This window comes from Astyanax mexicanus, chromosome 14 (genome assembly GCF_023375975.1).
Source record: "Astyanax mexicanus isolate ESR-SI-001 chromosome 14, AstMex3_surface, whole genome shotgun sequence".
NCBI lineage: Eukaryota > Metazoa > Chordata > Actinopteri > Characiformes > Acestrorhamphidae > Astyanax > Astyanax mexicanus.
This window is the reverse complement of record NC_064421.1, coordinates 48,493,718-48,517,429: the sequence shown is the minus strand read 5'-3', so window position 1 is coordinate 48,517,429 and position 23,712 is coordinate 48,493,718. Positions and strand designations below refer to the sequence as shown.

General features: G+C 35.9%; 2 protein-coding genes across 3 annotated transcripts; one reads left to right on the top strand and one right to left on the bottom strand.

Moving 5' to 3' along the window:
* Positions 1-175: 175 nt before the first annotated feature.
* dtd2 (D-aminoacyl-tRNA deacylase 2) lies at positions 176-2,932 on the bottom strand. The gene is made up of 3 exons (XM_015607303.3): positions 2,667-2,932; positions 1,761-1,830; positions 176-730 (listed from the first exon to the last, which is right to left on the bottom strand). The coding sequence occupies exons 1-3, from the start codon at positions 2,778-2,780 to the stop codon at positions 405-407; spliced, it is 510 nt and encodes a 169-aa protein (XP_015462789.1). The 5' UTR covers positions 2,781-2,932; the 3' UTR covers positions 176-404.
* nubpl (nucleotide binding protein-like) lies at positions 2,921-10,623 on the top strand. 2 transcript variants are annotated; one of them, XM_022672550.2, is made up of 11 exons: positions 2,921-3,397; positions 4,449-4,596; positions 5,459-5,493; positions 5,590-5,680; positions 6,109-6,148; positions 6,245-6,335; positions 6,490-6,583; positions 7,642-7,727; positions 8,088-8,208; positions 9,143-9,225; positions 9,908-10,623. In XM_022672550.2, the coding sequence occupies exons 1-11, from the start codon at positions 3,266-3,268 to the stop codon at positions 9,968-9,970; spliced, it is 984 nt and encodes a 327-aa protein (XP_022528271.1). In that variant the 5' UTR covers positions 2,921-3,265; the 3' UTR covers positions 9,971-10,623. The 2 variants fall into 2 exon arrangements, with proteins under 2 accessions (XP_022528271.1, XP_022528272.1); XM_022672551.2 differs by having other exon boundaries at positions 3,311-3,397; positions 4,456-4,596.
* Positions 10,624-23,712: the final 13,089 nt, after the last annotated feature.

Sequence of the window (23,712 nt, the reverse complement as noted above, 5' to 3'; positions counted from 1 at the left end):
GAAAGTGGTGAATATATATTTTAATATATTATATATATATATATATATATATATATATATATATATATATATATATATATATATATATATATATATATATATATATATATATATATATATCCTAACCTATGTCTGAATTTTCTCTTTTAAAAAAAACAAACAGATATTCCAAAGCAAAGATCATGTGCATTTATTTTCCAAACTATTTGCTCATTTATTAATGTATTTTGGAGTGTAGATGATTTGTGCAACAGAAAAGTGCAATCTTACTGTACAGTATCACCAATCCATATCCACCAATCCACCAAGAACTGAATTGAATTAACAAATGTATTTTAGCGTATACAGGATAAATGTCCCATTCACTCCTTATTCATACATCAATCACACAGAAACACTCAGCATTAAAACTCCATTAGATGAGTATAGGGTCCGTTTGTGTCCAGCTTCAGAACCTGTCTGTTACCATATGTTCCATGTTTGACTTCTGTTCCAGCTTCACTGCATTTAACAGCTAAACTCAGTTCCTGCTCGCACTGAGAGACAAAGCTGGAGTAAAGCTTCTGTCCGTCCTCTTTGCCGATGTTCCCGTGGTACTGCATGCATTTACCCTTCGATTTTCCTCCTAATGTCGCTTGGGGTACAATGAGAACATTTCCGGGTAAATCTAGGACTGAAGTATATTTCCCAGCATCCGTTTCACAAAGCTTTATGTTCAGCAGGGAGTTCACTTTGAGAAAATGAGACAAAAAAAAAACAATTAGCTTCTTTTATACTGTTTTATATAAGGGCCATTCCACTGAATGGGTACCATTTGCTTGTTGTAGCTCTATATTTAACTATTCAAAACATTTACTGGTGAATCCCGGACAGCTTTACTTATTTTTTACAAGATTTCTAATCTGAATATGGTTACAAAACTCATGTGCCATTTAAAAAGCATGTTTAAAAGCAAGTGCACTAATTCCTTTGATTTTCTCTCAAGAAAGTCTTTATTTTAAATAAATGGTTCACTGCATGTTTTTAAATAATAAATATTTATGACGAAAATAAAAATCACTCACTGTTACTTTTTATGTTTGAGTAACAGAACTGAAAGTAATAGGAATGAGTTCTTAGCATAGAATTAGAAAAAACATGAAAAATAGCTAAATGGCGGCTATGCTAATAGCAAGAGAACACTGAGCACACTCTAGTGATTTTCCAAAAATGTGTAGTTTAAAAATAAACCAATAAGATGTAAGAATTAATTTAGGTAACAGGACTGAGTGTTGAGTGTTGAGATTGATCTCCTCAGTCATCGTTACAATAAGATCAAATATACAGAAAAAAAACGAATGAGGGAACTTAATTTTGGTCTTCCCATGATCTTCAGAAGAACCAGCTGATGTCACTTCCTGTTGAAGATGTGACTTCCTGTTGTGGAATGTTCCAGATGTTTCAGAAGGGGTAATGTGTTATGGTAACAGGACCAAGTGAAATGTGTATTTTAACTTGAATATTATGGATTTATTATTAAAAATATATATTTTTTAAAGCGTAGATGAGATTTTTTTAAAGATAGTTTTTATTAATGTTTTAATTACATATCGTATTTTTGCAATAAGGTCAATGTACAAGACACTATGCTTAATAATAAAATGTATTTTAAAGGTATTTTTTGTACACATTTATACATGTAATTTCCTGGGGACAGAAATGACTCAGATTCAGGGGAATATGCCATATATGCTGTGAACTTTTATTAATAGAGGTTGTACCCATTTTGGGGATGATGTCTTCAGTTGCACCTTTAAAGAAGCAGATGTAGATCACCATTCCTCTGTCAATCTGTGAGAAAAGAGTAACATGTGGGCAGTACCATTACATTTAGTGTCAGAAGTAATGAAAGTTTACTCAAGTATACTAATTTTCTGATTATTATACTTTTTTCACAATTTTACTTATAAGGGTGACAGAATCTGAAACAGAGAAAAATAAAACTAACCACTTTTTTATTAAAAAAAAAAAATCACCATGTCCCTTTAGGGGCTCCATACAACCCACTGTAGCTCATTTTAAGATAAAAAAAATCTAACAATAAATACAGCTTAAACCACTGAGCCTACTTCACGTTTAAAGAATATCTGTCGAATTGTCCTACCTTGTCAAACCGTGCTGCCCTAATGTATATTTAAGTGTAAATATACAAAAGAAGCACTATTTTAGGGCATGTACCCAGTGAAATTCCAATAGATGTAAGTTATAATATTTCGATTGTATAAAGCATTGTATCATGGCAAAGGTATGGCAAATATAGCTCATTACAAACTGCTTTTGTATTTATTTATAATAATAATTGTAATAATTAGTTTCCATTTACACTTTATTTTGCAATGGCAGTGCGTCCAGGTTGTTTAATTCACATAAACCCCCTAAAACAGATTAATTATAAAGAAAAAAACACGAGAAATAGCTAAATTGTGTAGGTCAGCGCATGCGCAGTACCTTTGGGAGGCATGTATCGATGGGTAGGACAATTCGACAGAGCACCGAAACCCACTGAGCTTTGCTCAGTGTGTGAAAACGTGAAAAATATGTTTTCTTAACATAAAAAATACTCCATGTCCCTTCAGGGGCTCCGTAGATTCATTGTAAGGTTTAAAAATGACTAATAAAAAAGTTACCTGAACCCACTGAGCTTCAGACTCCTCCTGCGGGGGTTTAACCTGCAGGGTGGCGCGCAGACACTGCTGAAGCACCACCCGAGCTTTTACCGCGCTGTCGCTCCCCGCCGACATGATACAGCTACTAAATACACTATATTTATACACTAAACCTGCTGAAAACTGCTTTATATTAAACCTCCTGTATATAAACCCCTGTGTAAAACCTCGGACTTTACCCAGCAGATCCTCCTCCGCCTCACTCACTCGATCCGGTTCCGTGTTTTCTATCCTACGTCATCAACAGTGGCCCGCGTCGTGCAGGGGAGTCCAGTGTTTATATCTGCAGTTTTATTATTTCCAGGCTTTATTTGAATAAGCCAGAAGCTAAATCACTTTAAACCAGTTTTATAGAGTACAGTTGATTTACAGAATGAGGGGAGGTGTGATTATTTCTCTCAGAATGAGTCAGAAACAGGCTGTTTAGGAGAGAAATGTCAGCGTTAGCTGGGCTGTGTGTAGCTGTTGCTGCTGTTGCTGCTGTTTCTGAGCTGAGGATCCTATAATTAGTTATATATATAATAGTAATAAATATATATCAGGTTTATTTCAGCTGTGAAATGTTTCACTGCAGCTGCAGGACGTTAATACAGGTGTGTAAGCTCTTCTCAGCTAAACCTGCCTCTGTCCTGTGGGCTGGGAGACACACAGGACCTCTGACAGGGGTCTGTAAACATGATGTTCGGTTTAAGGTGAGTTCCCGCTGTTCTCCTTAAACAACCCAAAACTATAAATAAGCTCCACTGTGTAAAAGACAAGAGTAAGGTGTTTGAGTCCAGTGTTTATTATTTTAACTGAGCTACATGTTAAGCATGTGGTTGAGCTTTATGTTGTTCATATTTAAAAATAAACAATTACTGCATTTATCCAGGTAATGACACAAATATTTCAGATTTAAAGTCTTAAGTTACCCCTAGAATAACTAATTCTAGGCATACACTAGACGACTTTTAACATACTAAAGTCTCACACCCTGACACCTCACATCTAAAGACAAGTCACAGACTTTTTATTCACAGACTAAGATTTTACAAAGACTTGCAGGGTCACATTTGTCATTTGCAAGACAACAACTAGAGTCTTTCTGAGATAATTTTCCATCATGCTTCTGGTGGAATTTAACAGAAAGAGAAGCTGTTTAACAATGGAGCAGAAACAGGGGCACCTTTTGGCCACAGCTGTTTTTGTGTGCACAGTGATTTGTTCAGAAAAAAACAGACAAAACGAAAAAGACAAGACACAACAGAATATGGGCACATATTTATTTTGTATTACTTTGTCTTATTGTGCAGTGTTAATAAAAAAATATTTTGCAAGAATGATTTTTATTGCATTAATTTTATATATAAAATAAAGGCAAATGTATAGCAGTAAAGAAACTGTGATTCTTTGCTTTACAAGGTTGTAGCAAAAAAATAGGGGGGGAATAAGCTTGTAGTCAGAGCTAAACACAAGATGAATTCTATTAAAACATACTAACAGTGTGGCAGAAAAATAAACTGTTAAATGTGGACAAAAGCTGTGATTCTCTGATAAATCACAGAAAATATATATAAAGGCAGCTGTGGCCAAAAAGTGCTTCTCTTTCTGCTCCATCGTTAAACAGCTTTTCTCCTGTTAAACTCCACCAGAAGCATGATGGGAAATAATCTCAGTTGGAGTCTTGCAAGTAGTGACTCTGAAAGATCCCCAGTCTTTGTAAAATCTTAGTCTGTATTTCTAAGTACTGTTTTTACTGGTTAGTCTTCAGGTGCTGGTGAGAGAACACTGCAGGAAAGGCAGCGGGCACACATGGCACGAGGCTTACCCAAACAGAAACCCATAGCAGGAGTTAAAGAGGTGATTGTTGTTGCTTCAGGAAAAGGAGGTGTCGGGAAATCTACAACAGCAGGTACGTTTCTCTCTCTCTCTCCCTCTCCCTCTTTCTCTCATCTACTAGTGCATCTCAAAAAAATAGAATATCATTGAAAAGTTACTTTTTTATATAGATGTATAGAGTGATCTATTTTAAGAATTTATTTATTTTCAATGAAAACCCAAAAATAAGTGTCTCAGAAAATTTGATTATTATATAAGACCAAATGGTACTTTTGGCAATGTGGGCAGTGTGCCAAGTCCTGCTGGAAAATGAAATCCACATCTACATAAAAGTTTTCAGCATATTACACAGTGGATCAACACCAGCAGATATCAGACATGACTCTCCAAACCATCACTGATTGGTGGAAACTTCACACTAGATCTCGAGCAGTTTGGACTGTGTGTCTCTCCACTCTTCCTCCAGACTCTGCTCCCTTGATTTACTTTAAATGAAATGTAAAATTTGCTGATGATCAGTGATGGTTTGGAGAGACATGTCGGTCATCTGCTGGTGTTGATCCACTGTGTTTTATTATCAAGTCTAAAGTCAGTGCAGTTTTGTTTTCCCACAAAATCTTACAGCACTTCATATCTTACAGCTTCCCTCTGCTGAAAACAACTTTTATGGAGATGCAGATTTCATTTTCCAGCAGGACTTGGCACACTGCCCACACTGCCAAAAGCACCAATTGGTCTTATATAATATTCTAATTTTCTGAGACACTGATTTTTGGGTTTTCTTGAATAGTGTTTTGGATTGATGGTTTGTTTCAGATTATACCTTAAATTACTGTACTTTAAATTACTGTAAACCTGCTTTGATGGTATAGTATGGCTAAGAAAGTTCACTCATTTTGACATACATGTCTACTCTCTTTTTTTTTTCTTTACAGTCAATCTTGCTCTTGGACTTACAGCAAATGATCAGGTAATGAAGAACCACCTTCAGTTGTCTATCCTTATTAAGAGACTATTGCAATTGATTTTTATGAGCTTCATTTCTTCTGTTTTTATGCTTTCACAGAGTAAACAAGTGGGTATTTTGGATGCAGATGTTTACGGCCCTTCAGTTCCAAAGCTGATGAACCTTAGAGGAAATCCAGAGCTAACAGACAGTAGGTGGCATGAAGCAATTTTGTGTGTGTTTTTTGAAGCACAAAAAGTAGTAATATAGATTTTTCTGCATTGTAATGTCACAAAAATCATATGCCTTTGATAATAAATTAAAAGAAAGGAAGCATATTAAAATAATTTGTTAATAAATAGAGATGATGCAGTTTTCTGTTGAGGAAAAGTTAGAAACCCCCCCCCCCCCCCCCATTTATTACCACATAAAATGTCTTAAAACCTAAAAGTGCACCACATCAGCTTAACTTTACTTAAATAGCAAATTTCAAACACAACGATCATTCAAATGGCTTTAAAATTGAGAAAATACAAAGAGAACTTAAACGTAATAAAAACATGTAAGGAATGTTTATGCATATATAATTTATGTATATCTGCATTTAAAAATGTGTTTCTTTATTTTTTATTTTTTTAGATAATTTAATGAGACCTTTAACAAACTTTGGAATACCTTGGTAAGTTATATGTTATATGTTAATCGTTTGAATCTTAAGTTTTTAGTTATTTATATATATAACTTTAATAAGTTATATAAATGTTTAATTCTTCAGTATGTCGATGGGATTTCTGGTTGAAGATACTGCACCCATTGTGTGGAGGGGTCTGATGGTGATGTCTGCCATCGAGAAGCTTCTTAGACAGGTAGGAAATATAAATAACTTCTCTTTTTGTGCTCAAATCTCCTACATTTATTTATTTATCAGATTATACAATGTAAATACAAGCATACAAGGGTGGTGTAGTTGTGACAACACATCTTTTTTTTAATTTTATGTTGTTTATTTTATGTATTTAGGTGGACTGGGGGCTTTTGGATTATTTAATAGTTGACATGCCTCCTGGAACAGGAGACGTCCAACTCTCCATTACACAGAACATCCCAATAGCAGGTAAATTAAAAGTCAAACAGGGCTTTTTACTTATTAAAATGAAAGGTAAGTTCCCATTTTTACATAGAACATTCTCTGATTTAGTAGATTAATGTCATAAATGTATTTTCATTTGCAAAGTGTTGTTATTTATTGTATTTATGTCTATGTAAAGGGAGTAACTGAACCATTTTTAGGTGGTGAAACCTCGGCAGTTATTATATATTTTGATATATACTAGTTATATTAATTAACAAAAAAAATATATATAATTTGATTAATCACATCAAAATACACTTTTTTTCTTCTAATAATGGCTTTTAATAACGGGTATTTAATAATGTAATATTTGCAAAATGGAGTTAATAGTGATATTATTTGCTTAAAAAGTAAATTGTGTTAATTACAACAATATTCTGTGATTAATCATAATTATTAATGATGAAGTCAGTATTTATTCTTGGGAGAGAGATAAAAAAATAATAGTGTAGTGTAGTATACCTGAAAACTAGAGTCGTTATTTTACCCCAGTATAATATCTTGATAGTTTTTATGATTTTAAAAAATATAACCTATCGTGTTATTGCTGTTTTAAATCCCGGTCATGCAGCTTGCAATCAGCAGCCAGAGCCCTGAGAGAGTGCAATTGGTCTTGCTCTCTCTGGGTGGGTACAGTACAGTAGATGGCGCTCTCTCTTTCCCCTCATCACTCCTAGGGTGATGTGGATCAGCACAAGGCTGCGTCTGTGAGCTGATGTATCAGAACCGAGTCGCTGCGCTTTCCTCCGAGCGTTAGCGCTGTGATGCTACTCGGCAATGCTACAGCATCAGTAGCAGTTCAAAAAAGAGGCGGAGTCTGACTTCACATGTATCGGAGGAGGCGTGTGCTAGTCTTCTTAACCCTCCTGGTGTTGGAGCATCACTAGTGATAGGGGAAGTCCTAATGAGTGGGTTGGGTAAATGGCCTTGTAAATCAGGAGAAAATGGGATAAAAAAAATTACAAATACTTTTAAAAGAATAAAAAAAGATAAATAGCAGTTTTTTCCCCTCATACTGATCTCGTATGTCTTCATTGCAGGAGCTGTGATTGTATCCACTCCACAGGACATTGCTCTGCTCGATGCACGCAGAGGTGCTGAGATGTTTCGCAAAGTTAATGTACCGGTGAGGCACTTTAAAAACATCTGTAAAGCATTAAAGCATTTGTGCAGAGGAAAAAACTCTCTTTCTATGTCAGGCAGTGCTGAATTCCAGATGTTTCTGACCAGAAAGTTTCTGTCAAACGTTAACAAAAGAACGGCTTGTAGTTTTAACCTCTCTATATTGAATTTGCTGATTCATGCTGATCTTTGATCGTGTAACATATATATATATGTGTATATATCAAATTCCATTCCATAATAAATGTGAGAAGACAGACATGGCCTCAGGTCTGGTTAAAAGAGAAACATCTAGCAAAATGAAGCTGTATCAGTTCTAAAAGTGTTAAAATTCAGCTAAAAACATCTTTTTGTTTTGTTCCAGGTTCTGGGTCTGGTTCAGAATATGAGTGTTTTCCAGTGTCCCCAGTGTAATCACCAAACACACATTTTTGGGTCAGATGGAGCAAGAGAGTTAGCACGGACACTTGGAGTAGAAGTTCTTGGTAAGACTTTCTCACAGAAACCTTACTGCAGTAGGTTCTTTAATAAAATTATATATTAAAGAAAGACTGGAAGATTAAGCTATAAGACCTAAAAGACCTAAAAACTATAAAATTATAAGACACACTTTCAGTGAACACCTATCTTCTGGTCTATTTTTACACTATAATTCAGCAGGTCTTGCTGCTGGGTGGTGGCTAAGCTAAGTAAACAAAACTATAAAGAATATATTTATATTTTAAAGTCAAATGAGAGCTGGATGTTAATCTACGCAGATTTATCTCCTAAAAACTGTTTATTTGGGTGATTAAAGCGCTTCCGGTTATTTACAGTAAGCTTAGATTCCAGGATTTCTCCAGCACTAAGGCTGGATCATTAGCATTAGAGACTAACCGTTCCAGCAGTGCAGTGCAGTATAGTTTCTTACACATAGAGGTGGGTAGTCCAGGTCCCCTGGGGTGGATTTTTACTTTTAACTAGTGTAAAAACAGAACTGTTCTAAACATCTCTACACCTAACTATCTCAATTGTACTTGGCTGGTGGTGTTTTTCCTCCCTAGACTAATTCTAACCATTTGTTTCTTAGCTCTGAATTACTGGGTAAAGTATATAAACACTGATGTGTTATTCGCACAAATAACACAGGAATGAACTGCATGCTGTTCCTAGTGCTGTTAGTTATCTCCTATCTGACGAGACGGCGTTGCTGCCCGGTTCAGCTCTGCCTGTGGGCGGTCCCAAGCTGAGGTGGGCGCGGCCATGAATACTAATTGACGGGTTGATGTAGACACGGTGCTTTTCCTGATCGACTCTTTTTGTTTTTCGGAATATTTTCTTTTACTAGTTACTGCAGACAATGAGGAAGAGTTTCATCATGTGCAGCATCATTAACTCAAAAAAATCCATGGTTACAAATTTGCCTTGTTTTCTCTACAGGGGATATTCCACTTCATCTAAACATCAGAGAGAAATCAGATAAGGGTCAACCTGTAGTGGTGTCTTCTCCTGACAGTCCTGAGGTCAGTCTCCTGCATTTCTCAATTTTTGGAGTATATCTTTATATAAAGCTCTGAAGAAAAAAATAATAAGAGAGCACTTAAAATTTATGAGTTTCTTTGATTTTACCTAATCGAAAGCCTCTCTGGAATATAATCAAGAGGAAGATGGATGATCACAAACCATCAAACCACCAAACTGAACTGCTTGAATTTTTGCACCAGGAGTAAAGCAGCATAAAGTTATCCAAAAGCAGTGTGTAAGACTGGTGGAGGAGAACATGATACCAAGATGCATGAAAAAAAACTGTGATTAAAAACCAACCAGGATTATTCCACCAGATATTGATTATTTCTGAACTCTTAAAACTTTATGAATATGAACTTGTTTTCTTTGCATTATTTGAGGTCTGAAAGTTCTGCATCTTTTTTGTTATTTCAGTCATTTCTCATTTTCTGTAAATAAACGCTCTAAATGAGAATATTTTTATTTGTAATTTGGGAGAAATGTTGTCTGTAGTTTATAGAATAAAACAACAATGTTCATTTTACTCAAACATAAACCTATAAATAGCAAAATCAGAGAAACTGATTCAGAAACTGAAGTGCTCTCTTATTTTTTTTTCCTAGAGCTATACGTAATGGCAGAAAATTTGTTAAATGTTAAATTTCTGAAAATGTTCTGTTTATGTTCTGTTGTGTTCAGGCTGAAGCGTACAGAAGAGTAGCCTCAGCAGTGGTGCGTCGGCTCGCAGAGGAGTCCAGATGAACGGGCTCGATACTGATTAACTCTGAAAGTCATGGTTAACTAACAAAACTCTATGATTGTATTTGCATAGGAAAAGAAAGAAAAACACTGGTTTATCCAGTATAACACCACAACACTGTTATTTCCCTGTGTCATCAACTGGCTAGGTTTAAAAAATCCAGTATATGATTCAGAAATTACATAGATTTTTTTTTATTGTACGCACATTAGTTGTTGTTCCATTACAGCAACAGTTGAATGTCTTATTTTGGTCAATCATTTCTACGTTTTTGAATTTCTGTAAAAGTCATATCCATTTGAAAAGCACTTTATAAGTAAGACAAGACAGTAGTAATAGTGAGTATGGCCTGATCTTTCCCCTTAAAACCGACACAAATTGGATTTACTCCTTTGGGACTGTGGTTTCAAACACAACACAGACTAAACCACTGTCTGCCACCAATCTTCGTACACTATCAAACTTAATTTTTTCAAAACACCCTTTCTTTTGGACCTTTAAGCTCTTTAGATCCAGTCCAGAAGCTGTTAATTTTAGTATTGTAAAAGAAATTGTTTATTATAAAAAAACATATATTGTTTAAAAAAGAGGGGAACATTTTATATAACAGCTCACAGCTGGTAAGTATTAATAGAAATAAACTGAGCTATAGAAATGAATAAAAAAATAATAAACAAAATAAATGTAATCAACATATGTTGTGTTAAAAATCCCACAGGTTCATCACTTCTTGAAACATTTAAAACCAGCTCTTCTGACACCAACAATCATGAAAACACACCACATATGATCATCAGCTGAAGCTTCTGGCTGATGCTTATCTGCATGGATTTTGTTGCACTGCGCTGCTGCCACTCATTCAGCTGATGAATCAATAGGTCTACAGGTCTTCCTTATAAAGTGCTTGATAAGTAAAGTACCAGTCAAAAGTTTGGAAACACCTTAAATTCAATGTTTTTTTTATTAGCAACACCTTAGCAACCACCACAGACACCATAGCAACACCTTAGCAACCACTTATCAACACCATAGCAACCACCACAGACACCATAGCAACACCTTAGCAGCCACCACAGATACCATAGCAAGACCTTAGCAACACCTTAGAAACCACTTAGCGACCACTTAGCAACTCCATAGCAACTACTAAAGCGACTGGGAGCCAATTTAGCTGCAATCACCACTTTTCTAAATTATTAGTTTTGAACATCTCTGCTGGATTTTCTCAGTCAGCTTAATGAGGTAGAGTCACCTGGAATTCAGGCTTTCAGTTAACAGCTGTGCTGAACTCATCAAGAGTTAATTACTTGAATTTCTTGTCTCTTAATGTAAAGTTTGAGAGCATCAGTTAAAGTAAAGTAGTGAAGAGGTAGAGTTACAGGTATACAGTGAATAGTGGATATTTGAGTAATGTTCGAATCCAGATTATGAGAAGACACAACTACTCAATTTAATAAAGAAAAAATACTTCAAAAAGTAAATGATGCTGAAACTGGCACTCATCAGGACCACCCCAGGAATAGAAAAGAAGAGAAAGAGTTTCCTCTGTTTTACAGGATGAGTTCATCAGAGTTACCAGCCTCAGAAACCACAAGTTAACAATCAGCTCCCCAGATAAGAGTATCCAAATACTTCACAGAGTATTTTGGTTTGTTTAACACTGTTTTAAAGTTACTACATGATTCATTATGTGTTCCTTCATAATCTGATAAAAACATTAAATGAGAAGGTGTGTCCAAACTTTTGACCGGTACTGTATATGTGAATTAATAGTATTCTAAAGGGGAAATCCAGTTTGCTGAAACAACTTGCAACTGGATTTCCTGTTTATGTGCTCTTATTACCTTACTACAATATTTAAATATGTTTTAAATAAATGTTTTCAGGAGCCAATGGGAAATGTGTGAGCTATAACTCACAGTTTTATGTTAATGTAACTTATTTATAAGTTAAGATAAATTAATATGTAAAATACAGTGCAGAGTGTGGGTGCTGTTACACCTCATGTCCACGAGGCAGCACTGTTTGTGAAAAAATAGCTGATAGCAACATTTAATTTAAAGCATATTCATTTTATGGAAATACAGTTTAAAGTATATTTCATGTGTACAACTCTAAAAAAATATTTTTACCAAATTGAAAACCTCTGGAATATAATCAAGAGGAAGATGGATGATCACAAACCATCAAACCACCAAACTGAACTGCTTGAATTTTTACACCAGGAGTAAAGCAGCATAAAGTTATCCAAAAGCAGTGTGTAAGACTGGTGGAGGAGAACCAACCAGGGTTATTCCACCAAATATTGATTTCTGAACTCTTAACACTTTATGAATATGAACTTGTTTTTGCATCTTTTTTTTGTTATTTCAGTCATTTCTCATTTTCTGTAAATAAATGCTCTAAATGAGAATATTTTTATTTGTAATTTGGGAGAAATGTTGTCTGTAGTTTATAGAATAAAACAACAATGTTCATTTTACTCAAACATAAACCTATAAATAGCAAAATCAGAGAAACTGACTCAGAAAATCTGCATAGTTTTCTCTCCCTGGACTCGACCACAGCAGCTGTACTTCCTCCAGTTTCAGACACAGTAACCTGTGATTCATAAGGTCAGCAGAGCTGTGTCTGTTATCATCTTACTGTCTTCATTCTGTTGCTGGAAGATCAGCATTAAAACTGAATTTTAACTTCCATTCTCACATTTCCTAACAGTGATGGAGACTACAGGTCAACCGTTTTAGAACAAAACCCCCAATTTTTTCTATATAAATCTGTCTTTATTTCTGTTATAATATCCACTGATCAGGTTTGTGTCCAGAGCCTGCCCGGAAATATTGTGAGCAATGCACAGACATTTTTAATCTCTCCATAGACAGGGGTTACAAATGTGTTTTTGCTTTTTTATCATACTAACATTTTTCAGATTAACCCTTTCAGACCCTGCATCCGTTGCAATAGACATGGTGTGTTTTCTTCTTTTTTTTTTTTTAGGGCGTATTCTTACACTTCACACAGATTAAGACCTGTTATTAATTTGAATAGACATTTATTAGCCTATCAAACAGCAGATTAGCTCCGCCCACTGCATTATAAAAATGCAAATCTGCTCACTGAAGTGAAGCATTGTAGCATCGCAGCAAATGTGGCAGAAAAAAACACCTTTTCCCATTATGTTATACTCATGTTATTTCGAGTTTTTTACTTTATGTGTGTATATATACAGTTTTAGGCGCCTGAGGGAATTTCAGTAAAGGAAAAGCTTCTGATATGTGCAGTAAGTGTTTATTAGTTCAGTAAAACACTAACATCACAATAAATACATAAATACAAACAGCAGTCTCTCCTCATCTGAGGAAAAAACACTCATATTGCTGAGATCAATGAATTGGTGTAATTTGATTTGGTGCCTAAAACTTTTGCACAGTACTGTATATATATATATATATATATATATATATATATATATATATATATATAGATATATATATATTTAAATGTGATGTTAAATTAAGAGCACATTACAGAAAAATTCTTATATTATTCTTATTACTAGAACTTAAGTCAGGTCAAATTGTAAAGTATTGTGTCTATAGTATTACTATGAAATAAACAGTGCATTATGTCAGTAAGGGATAATAATAATAAACTACACTCGAATGTGAGGGTCAGAAGGCAGAATGTTTACCTGGTGAGTTAACAGTGCTCATAAAAGGACGAGTTTGTCAGTAGTTTTGCAGTTTATCGGGTTGAGGAGTTGTAAGGAATATTTCAGTGACAGGTCTGAGTTTTTATAGGCGGATGAATAACTGTAGCCTTTACCCCGGTGCAGTAAATACAGCACAGAATACTCACTGAGAGCGCTCTTCTTCTTCCTCAGGCTATGAGAAAAAATCAATAATTAAATCAGGGAGCTGTGCAGCACAGGACGGCTGAGAGGGGCGTTTTTTTGTCACCTGAGGTTCATAGAAAATGACTGAGGACTGATAAGATGGAATCAGGGATGAGTGAGGATGAGCCGAGAGGATGTGGAGGAGATAATATCAAATATTCACTGTTTGTTGATGATAAAATGATATGAGACGATTTGGACCTAAAAATATAGCAGCATGCAAATAGTATTGCATATATTGTTTACTGTGTAACATAATAAGTGATGACATGATGTTACGTTACATTTACATTTCATTGCATTACATTACATTTACGGCATTTATCTGACTCTCAAACTAGGGGTGGGCGATATGGTCCTAAAATAATATCATGATATTTCATGTTTTTTTCCCCACATTTACTATTCTATGCACTTGACAATATGTATGACAATATGAAATACCATAGCAACTACTCAGCAACAATATAGAATACCACAGCAATCACTTAAAAGCCCCTTAGTAACCACCTGGAATATGATAGCAACTACCCTAACAACCCCAAAAGAATACCATAACAACTGCTGAGCACCACATTAGCAACCACCTGGGATATGACAGCACATCATCATCGTCAAGCTACCATAAAGAACCATAGCAATTTATAGTAGTCTTACTGCTTCACAACACCATAACAACCACATAGAACGCCACAGCATCCACCTAACGATACCTTAGCAACACTTTGAAATCTGAGTCTTCGTCACATTACCACATCATGTATATGATTTGTGGGCATGTAAAACAAATTTAAATGTACAGATAGAAAAAGGATAAAACAGAAACCGTATTCCTTGATTAAAAATAAATAATTTCATATTTTTTATATTATATTTATTATAGCTAAAAGTAAAAAATCCTATGATTAACAGAGTGTTAATAGTAAACTTACATCACTGTAGTAAAGCTGAGTATAAAGAATATTACCCACCACTACCAACCTGATTTAAAAGGCAGAGTTTGAGGACTTTGTGTTGATTCACTGTTAAAATTTCAGTTTTTGCAGAACCATTTAACATTAAACAACAACAGACATTACTTTACCACACTTAAGGTCAGTCAGGATGGTCAGAAAAAGCAATATACTTATATTATAGACCAATCACAGTTCTGCTGGCTGTATTCTATTCATTATTCATTTTACAAACTAAGAAATTATATTTTTTTCTGAATCTGAGTAAAATCCAGTTCGCAGAACGTCCTCATATCTTCACAGAAACCACATTTGCATGTATTATAAAATAGATAATCATGTATTATTGATTGAGGCTGGGTGACGTCCTCCTGTTTAAAGGCCTGGTTTTTGAAAGTGTTAGCTTGAGCAGTTAGCATGCTTAAAATAAATTCTCATAAATGTTTGATGTGGACGGCTCATTTCCAGAGGTGGTGGGCTGTATGGTCTGCAAACGGCCCGATTCTTATCTTCCTAACTTAATTTCATCTCGGCTTTTGTTGGTTTTGTTGCTTTTGTTTCGTGTCGGCTGCTCTGCTCCTGCCAGACGGGCTCTGCAGTTAAAAAAGCCACTTCCTGCATTCCTAAATTAGGGAAAAATGGATACGTCATGAGAAATCTACAGGGCTGTAAATTTCAGCAGGAATTTCACTTTTAAAACGGCTTGGAGTCCGCAGCCTTTTTCCACAAACTCAGAAAATGATTTAGCAGAACTTGCTGGTTTATACTGGTTCAGTAAAAATACTGAGAAATGAAGCATCACTGTAAATAAATGTTGACATTCTAAAGCCTCCTTTTTCAGTTTTGTTTAATTTGATTTCTTTTTTAATTTCATTTTATTACATTCTGCTGGTTATGTGAATGATTTCCCAGTTGCCCAGTCCCCATCCACAGCCCTATTTCCAGTAGCCGCCTTTTAGCTGTTTTTTCATATTTTTGCTAATTCTATGCTAAAAACTCATTCCTGTTACTTTAATTCCTGTTACTCAAAACGTAAAAGGTGACAGTAATGAGTGCCATTAACATGTCATAAATATCAATGATTTGAACATGCAGTCTATAACCATTTCTTTAAAATAATGATTTTTGTTGAGAGAAAAAAATCAAAGGATTTAGCGGTCCTATTTTATAAAAAAATATATCACATGAGTTTTGTTACCATATTCAGATTAGAAAGCTTGTAAAAATTAAGTAAAGCTGCCTGAGTTTGACCAGTGCATGTTTTAAATAGTAGTTAAAAGTGTGTTTTTAGATTCAAAATGAAAAAAATATAAAAAAGTAAGTTTAATTTGAAAGAGTTACAGCAAACAAATGGCACCCATCTGGTTTAATGGCCCGTAACTACTTTAAATTGCATTTTTTTTACACTGTAAATTACAAACTGTAAAAGAAATCCTATTTAATTTATAAAATGAAGGCACTGTTTCTGTCAAATCATTTAAATACTGTATAATTTTCAACATTTTGAAACGTGACAAAAAGTAGGTGCTAAAAAAGTACCTGGAATACCATAGCAACCACATAGACATTCTAAAGCCTCCTTTTTTTTAGTTTTGTTTAATTTAACTTCATTTCATTTTATTTTATTTCGCTCTGCTGTCTATGTGAACGATTTCCCAGTTTCCCAGTCCCCATCCACGGCCTCGTTCCCGGTGACCTCTGGTACCTGGCCCCGCCCCGTGGGCCGGAGCGTGGACCTGTAGCCATGGCGATGCAGCTGCGGTGCTGCCCAGGGTAAATAGCCGCAGCTGGTTCCAATTGCAGTGCCTGATCAGGGACTGCCTGCATGCTTTCGAGGGGCTGAGGGTGGGTGGGAGGGGGTTTAGTAGGTTAGGGGGGGCAGTTCACCCCCCAGCTCTAACCATTCTCTGCTCTGATTGCAGCTTTGTGCTAGCTCAGCTAAAGCTTCAGCGCTGAGGCGTCAGTGCTTGATTGCTAGCTGAGTGAGTGGTCCTCAGGATTTAAGGGGAATTTATTTTAGTAGACGCCTCAATAACATCTACATTTAAACATCTCTCTACATCTCTGAAGGCTTTCATTTAAAAAAAGCGTTTTTGTTAGCCATTTACAATAATCTGACTTGTCCAGCGTAATGAGTTTATAAAGCCGGAGCTGGAGCATCGTGGGTGCTCAGCTGGACCCTCCAGGGCAGCTGGCCGTGATTCGGCGGATCTGAGGGAAGCAGGTCCTGGAGATTTTGGGGGGGGGGAGGTGAATAATTCATGGTGATGGAGAGGAGTAAGGGGGAGAGTTTTTTGAAGGAGGAACTGGCTCAGAGGAAAGAGCTGAAATGTGAAGCCTGCTGCTGAGCTTTTGATGTTAGCACCAAGTTGCTGAAGTTGGTTTGGTTGTACCAACTCTGTTATATTCTAATCAGTTATAGTGACAGTCTGTATTATTATTTAGTTTCCAAACTGAAAGAAGAAGCATTTCTAAGTGGAGAAAAATATGGATAATATATTATGTTTAATGGTACCAGGGTGCTGGAACGACCATTACTGCTAAGCCTAATATATTCATATATTCACATGCTAAAATCTGGGGTGTCGGGTCGCTTTTCGCGTTTCGAGTTCTTCTTCTGGCCACGTCACGCGCCTATACGTACTTACGTAAGTCACACGTACAGCCTCTAAAAGAGGATCCGGCTCAGTTTTACTGAACTCGAGCGGCTGGTGGAGCAATGGAGACTTCAGAAGAGGAAACTCAGAGCTCAGTAGCTTTTCATTCAATCATAGTAAAACCAAAGAAGCAGGGGTGGTATTTATACAAAGGACAGACAGTAGGAACGCCATAGCATCACTTGATTAGCAGGGTTAGGAAAGTCCTGTGAGAAAGCATGCTGGGAATTAGAGTCTTTGTTCTTAAGTTCAGAGTCCATAGCAGGCAGACGGACAGCGTCAGCACTGACATATGCATAGTGTTTATACAAGAAAAAAATACATTTACTGCTTAAATATTCAATTCCATTTAATGTCATACATGTTCATACATATTTTACTACACAGTGCAGTCCCATTCATTCTTAATGAGGGAATAATGATTGTTTGAGAAGTGAAATCAAACATTTACGTTACACTGATTTGCATTCGAATAGTGTGGCGTGTATTTAACGAGATAATGGATAGGTTTATTTTGGCTTTGTTCCCAGGAGGAAGTGTGTCAACAAGCCACATGTAATAGCTGTTAATCGTGGAAAAAGAGTATTTTTCTCTGCTACAACAAGAACTTGTACACAGACGAATAGGAAACGTGTTGCTGCTCTGCTGATAACAGGGCATTTCAGAGGCCTTTATGGCAAAGGAACAACAGAATTTGCATTCTGTCCTACGGGTGGTGATAAAGGGTCAAATGAGGAGTGTGGATGTTTGATAACCTACACGCTGTGCAGCACAGTGTTTATTTATAACCACTGTATCCTATAATAAACACTCTGACAGCCCAGAATTACCCAATACAGGCAAATACAGAGTTTTATACACCAATCTCTAACTGCTGGCACTGTAAAGTACAGTCAGTTATCATGCAAAATGCTTTCACTGCATTTCCACACAGCATTATTCCTATTCATTCTAAATATCTTTATATTTAACCCTTTCAGACTCTTCATTACAATGGACATCACAATGAACCAGCCAATGAACAAGTTTATAAACCAATGAAACAGTAGCTTGGCCCCATTTACTGCACACTGGAAAAACAGTTGGTTTGTACTAAAGCCATTAAGGCAAAGTAACTGCTATTTTTTTATTAATTTAATATGAATTAGAACACTTTTTTTAACTGTTTAAGAATGGTTAATGAAATAGAAAGGGTCAATATGAAATTATATAAAATTTTACAAACAGGCCTCAAATGCAATGGAAAAAAAACCTATTAATTATTTTATTTAATTGGCAGCTCTGGGTGATCCAGCGGTCTAAGGCGCTGCCATTATGACCAGGAGATCGCTGGTTCAAATCCCGGTCATGCAGCTTGCCATCAGCTGCCGGAGCCCTGAGACAGCACACTTGATCTTGCTCTCTCTGGGTGGGTACAGTACAGTAGATGGCGCTCTCTCTTTCCCCTCATCACTCCTAGGGTGATGTGGATCAGCACAAGGCTGCGTCTGTGAGCTGATGTATCAGAACCGTGTCGCTGTAGGCGCTTTCCTCCGGGCGTTAGCGCTGTGATGCTACTCAGCAATGCTACAGCATCAGCAGCAGTTTAAAAAAAAAGAGGCGGAGTCTGACTTCACATGTGTCGGAGGAGGCATGTGCTAGTCTTCACCCTCCTGGTGCTGTGGCATATACAGTGATGGGGGATATACAGCTGAATACATTTTGAGTCGCTTGTCAGGTCGCATGGACAATTCTAGCCTGATGTCACCGGTCACAATCATTTCTGCCAATGCACTGTCCACTGGGGTTGGGACATTTACCATCTATCTGGCACCCCTATCAGATGGATGGATGGATGGATACTTTATTGATCCCAAAGGAAATTTAGCAGACAGTAGCAGTGAAAAACAAATGAGACTCTTTCCTCATCTGTTCTCTCTAATGTTCCGGGTCCACTGGGAGGAGTTGAAGAGTCTGATGACTCTGGGGACAAAGGATCTCCTGAGTCTGTCTATAGAGCAGCTCTGTGACAAGAACCTGCCACTGAATCGGCTCCTATGGTCCATAAAGATTGGATGCAATGGGTGACCATCACTATCATGCATTCAGAAACAGTACACAAAAGCAATCCTTTAAAAAATCCCATGACTTGTTGAGTGAGAGATTAGATAGAGATTAGGTTAAAAACCTGTAAAAGATGCTGGAAGAATTCTTGGAAAGAAGTCACAGACGCCCAGCGTCTGATGAAACTTGGCGTAACATAACTCATAAATACAAGCTCACGGTGTGGTCCAGTTTACTCTGCAGCATCAGAGGCCTTTGAGAAAAGTCAAACACTTGACCTCTAGACCAACATAAAACGGTACATGGGTCAGAGGTCACTCTGGCTTGATTTATAGTCAGGGCCTTGGAAATGTACAACCCAGATGCACTCATCACCACATAAACACAACCAACATATACCAGGTCTAATAAAAAAACGTGAGAAAAGCCTGAAAACACTTAAAAGACCTTTGAATTTACAGAGTAACATTTAAATGTCACTAAAATTAGATCAACCATGACCTAATCTTAACAGTTAAAAGGTACTTTATTTCAGTATTTCAGTTTAAAATGTGAAACTCACATATTACAATGATGTATTACACATATAGTGATCTATTTTAAGTGTTTACAGCCAATGAAAACCCAAAAAATAGTGTCTTAGAAAAGTAGAATATTATAGAAGACCAATTTTTGGTAGTGTGGGCAGTGTGCCAAGTCCTGCTGGAAAATGAAATCCGCATCTCCATAAAAGTTGTTTTCAGCAGAGGGAAGCTGTAAGATATGAAGTGCTGTAAGATTTTGTGGGAAAACAAAACTGCACTGACTTTAGACTTGATAATAAAACACAGTGGATCAACACCAGCAGATGACAGACATGACTCTCCAAACCATCACTGATCATCAGTAAATTTTACATTTCATTTAAAGGAAATTAAGGGATCAGAGTCTGGAGGAAGAGTGGAGAGACACACAGTCCAAACTGCTCCAGGTCTAGTGTGAAGTTTCCACCAATCAGTGATGGTTTTGAGAATAAATTCAGTAATCAGTCCTAGATCAGTATGTAGTTTGCGCAGTGAAGTAAACTATTTGAGCACAGCTTGTTGTCTGCTAAATCCGCACTTAAAGGCTGTGAAAGGCTGTGTGTGGATGACTGTTGGGTACAGTGTTGACCTGAGGGCTGTTGAGGAGCTCATTGTAGTGATGCTGTGGTGGCACGCAGTGCTGTGAAGGTACACCATGTTATTTTGGCGCTCAGTACTGATAATCCAGAATTGAGGACACATTTTTGCGTATAAAGCAATGATAGTGGTAGGTATCATATGTGATATGTGATAGATATATATGTTAATCCCTGGTAAATGAAGAAAAATGAATGAATAAATCAGTAAATAAGTACATTCCAAACTACTAACAGGAATATACTAATAGTGTGTCAATAAAAAACATCATTAAGGGCAATGTTAATAATACAGATTAACAATAAAATAAGAATGAGCACGACCAGTACAGACAAATATCCTATTCTGCTGTGAATCTAGCATTTGATCATTCTTAGCCTCCCACAAATAAGGCTACTTCTAATTTCAACTGAATTTTTAATTTAAATATAATTTTTTCTCCAAGTGATTTTTAGTGCAAATGGTTAACATATATATTTAGCAACACATGCATTATAAGGAATGACATACCATGTATATAAACTGGTAAAAACAAACACTTAGCAATTTCATTGCTGCAAAGATCAGTTGTTTTTCAGTTCTTTTATGTACACTAAACTAACTAATTCAAATAACTTAAATATAATTTTAACACAAAACAGTTTTAAGTTGTCCACACAAAATTAATATTTTAGTAGCAAATTTCACTGACGTACAGTTCTATTACAGAAATATCGGCTTCTAAAGACACATTTAGTAAAAGTATAGTTTTATCATAAAAAGCACAATTTCATAAAAAACACTAAGTATATATTTTTATTAAGCATATGTACACACCATGTATTTCAAGTACACTATTATCATGCACATACATATACATTATAATACACAACTTTATCACATGAATTTGATATTTGATATTTGGTATTACACAACCACACACACACAAAACCCTTTAAGATCAGTGGCTTTAAAAATACATGGGAAAAGTAGCTATATTTCTTTATTTAGAGAAACAAATCAAAGATAAGACACATCATACAAACACTGAATTAAAGTGTCATAGTTTTCTTTTAAACAGCACAGGGCCTATAGCCTAATAAACACATCTACTACTAAATGGTGAGCATGAACAATACTAGCCAGAATTAAGTTACGGTCCACTGACTATAATATGATAATTATTTGAAGAAATAGGGAACTTCTACTGTCATAACCAGCCACACACTAAATAACATGACCATCTGTGGGCGAATATGCAGAAGTAGTCTACAGGGACCAATAAACACTTTAATAGAGCTGGAGTCGCCATAGTGTTTTATGTGATACAGAGACTACACAGCAAAAACTGGATAGTTAAACAGCTAAAAGTTGATTTTTACTCTCAAAGTGTCATTTTAACTCGTTCAGATTTAAATACAGTTCAGTACGTGAGTTATTTGACATATTGATTTGAATATTTCAGTGTTAACCCAAATAAACCATAACAATAAATACTGACCATTTCCACAAACTCATAATCCCCAAATCCTAATTTACCATCAGTGTGTAGTCTTGCCCACCAGGGCTACCTTCCATTGGGTATTCCATGATATTTTATATAATGGTTATTTGCCTAGCCAACGTGTTGTAGGCTATAAGAGCAAGTTACCAACTATTGTATTGTAAATTGTAAATTATTGTAAAGTGCTGGCAGTGCACTTTGGAAATGGAAAAATACTCTGGCAGGATGTAAGCAGGTTATGTTTTTATCCTGTATTAGGAACCAAAACCACAAGTTACCCTTCGCTGTATAATAATTTGACAATAAATAGTCATAGCAATTGACTAATATTTTTATCATTCGTTTTTTTAACTCTTTTTTAGTGTTAGCTTAACAATTTAGGGATTTAAACAAATACAAATTTGAGTTAGAAATGGAACTATATGGCAATATAAACCTTTGACAAGAGTTGAAATCAACTCTTTGAGAGTTAATTCAATACTTGACTTCTTGTTGTGCGTATAGGGACCTATAAGCCAAAATTGAAGACTGTGAATAAAGGCACACACACACACACACAACATAATAAAATGCATACTAAAGTGCATACTAATGTAATTTTTGAAATGCTTATTTGTTCAATTGTTTTAGTTTCACAACTAAAACCACCACAATCAATAGATTCTACTATTGACGATGTAGAGGTCAGCCATAGTACAATGAGCTAGAATCACCCCAGTGTATAAAAAAACTCCCGGCTCAAATTCCAGCTGCTTTTTCCTGTTCATATTGACCGATGGCCAAGGGCCAAGCTTCAACACAAGAACCTTGACCAGGAACTCCCAATAGATCGTCATAGAGGAATGACAGACTGCTCCACACATGTATTAATATTTTTTTTATATTGTGACGACTTATGAGTTATAATTATTGCACGGTAATGCCTGATGACTGACAAACCTGAAAATAAAACAGCTTAAAAACAAAACCACAGACCTCAGGCTGGAGTCTCAGGGTCAGATTGAAAGTTATGAACAGAAAAGGACAGTGTAAACAGGACGGGGCGGCCTGCTCTTCTTGGGGTGTTTTGTATTGCATTTGAATTGCGGAGAGACAGCTGAGCCCACACTCAAACAGGCCTGTGGGACAATAGGACTTCCAAGGACAAATATAGTAAAATATGTTTTACAAAACAATAAAAGAAACAAATAGGTTAGTATAGTCTGCAAATGTACTATTTCACAAACAGACAGTTTCTCACTAAACAAATAGCACTGTGCTTAAAAAAAAAAACTCTTCAGTGAACAATGGAACAATACGGTGTGTTCCTTCATACTGATATCAGTGAAAAAGAAATGAGCAGTCTGATTACAGTGCATTTAGTTTACAGCAGAGTTAGTAATATACTGTACATAAATTAGACTATGTACATAGTTACTTAGATATCAAATTTTACTTTTTACTGGATGAGAATATGCTGTAAAATATGACACGACATGAAGGCGTAAAATAAAACTTTATAAATGTGAATACAATGCTAATATATACATATGTAAGTGATTACAATATTTAAG

Excerpts from the sequence above, each read along its gene's own strand:
- nubpl (XM_022672550.2), top strand. The coding sequence starts at position 3,266 with ATGTTTCACTGCAGCTGCAGGACGTTAATACAGGTGTGTAAGCTCTTC. Across the intron at positions 5,494-5,589 it reads GACTTACAGCAAATGATCAG|AGTAAACAAGTGGGTATTTT; the intron begins GTAATGAAGAAC and ends ATGCTTTCACAG. Across the intron at positions 9,226-9,907 it reads CTTCTCCTGACAGTCCTGAG|GCTGAAGCGTACAGAAGAGT; the intron begins GTCAGTCTCCTG and ends TGTTGTGTTCAG.
- dtd2 (XM_015607303.3), bottom strand. The coding sequence starts at position 2,780 with ATGTCGGCGGGGAGCGACAGCGCGGTAAAAGCTCGGGTGGTGCTTCAG. Across the intron at positions 1,831-2,666 it reads CTGAAGCTCAGTGGGTTCAG|ATTGACAGAGGAATGGTGAT; the intron begins GTAACTTTTTTA and ends CTTTTCTCACAG. Across the intron at positions 731-1,760 it reads AGACATCATCCCCAAAATGG|TGAACTCCCTGCTGAACATA; the intron begins GTACAACCTCTA and ends ATTTTCTCAAAG.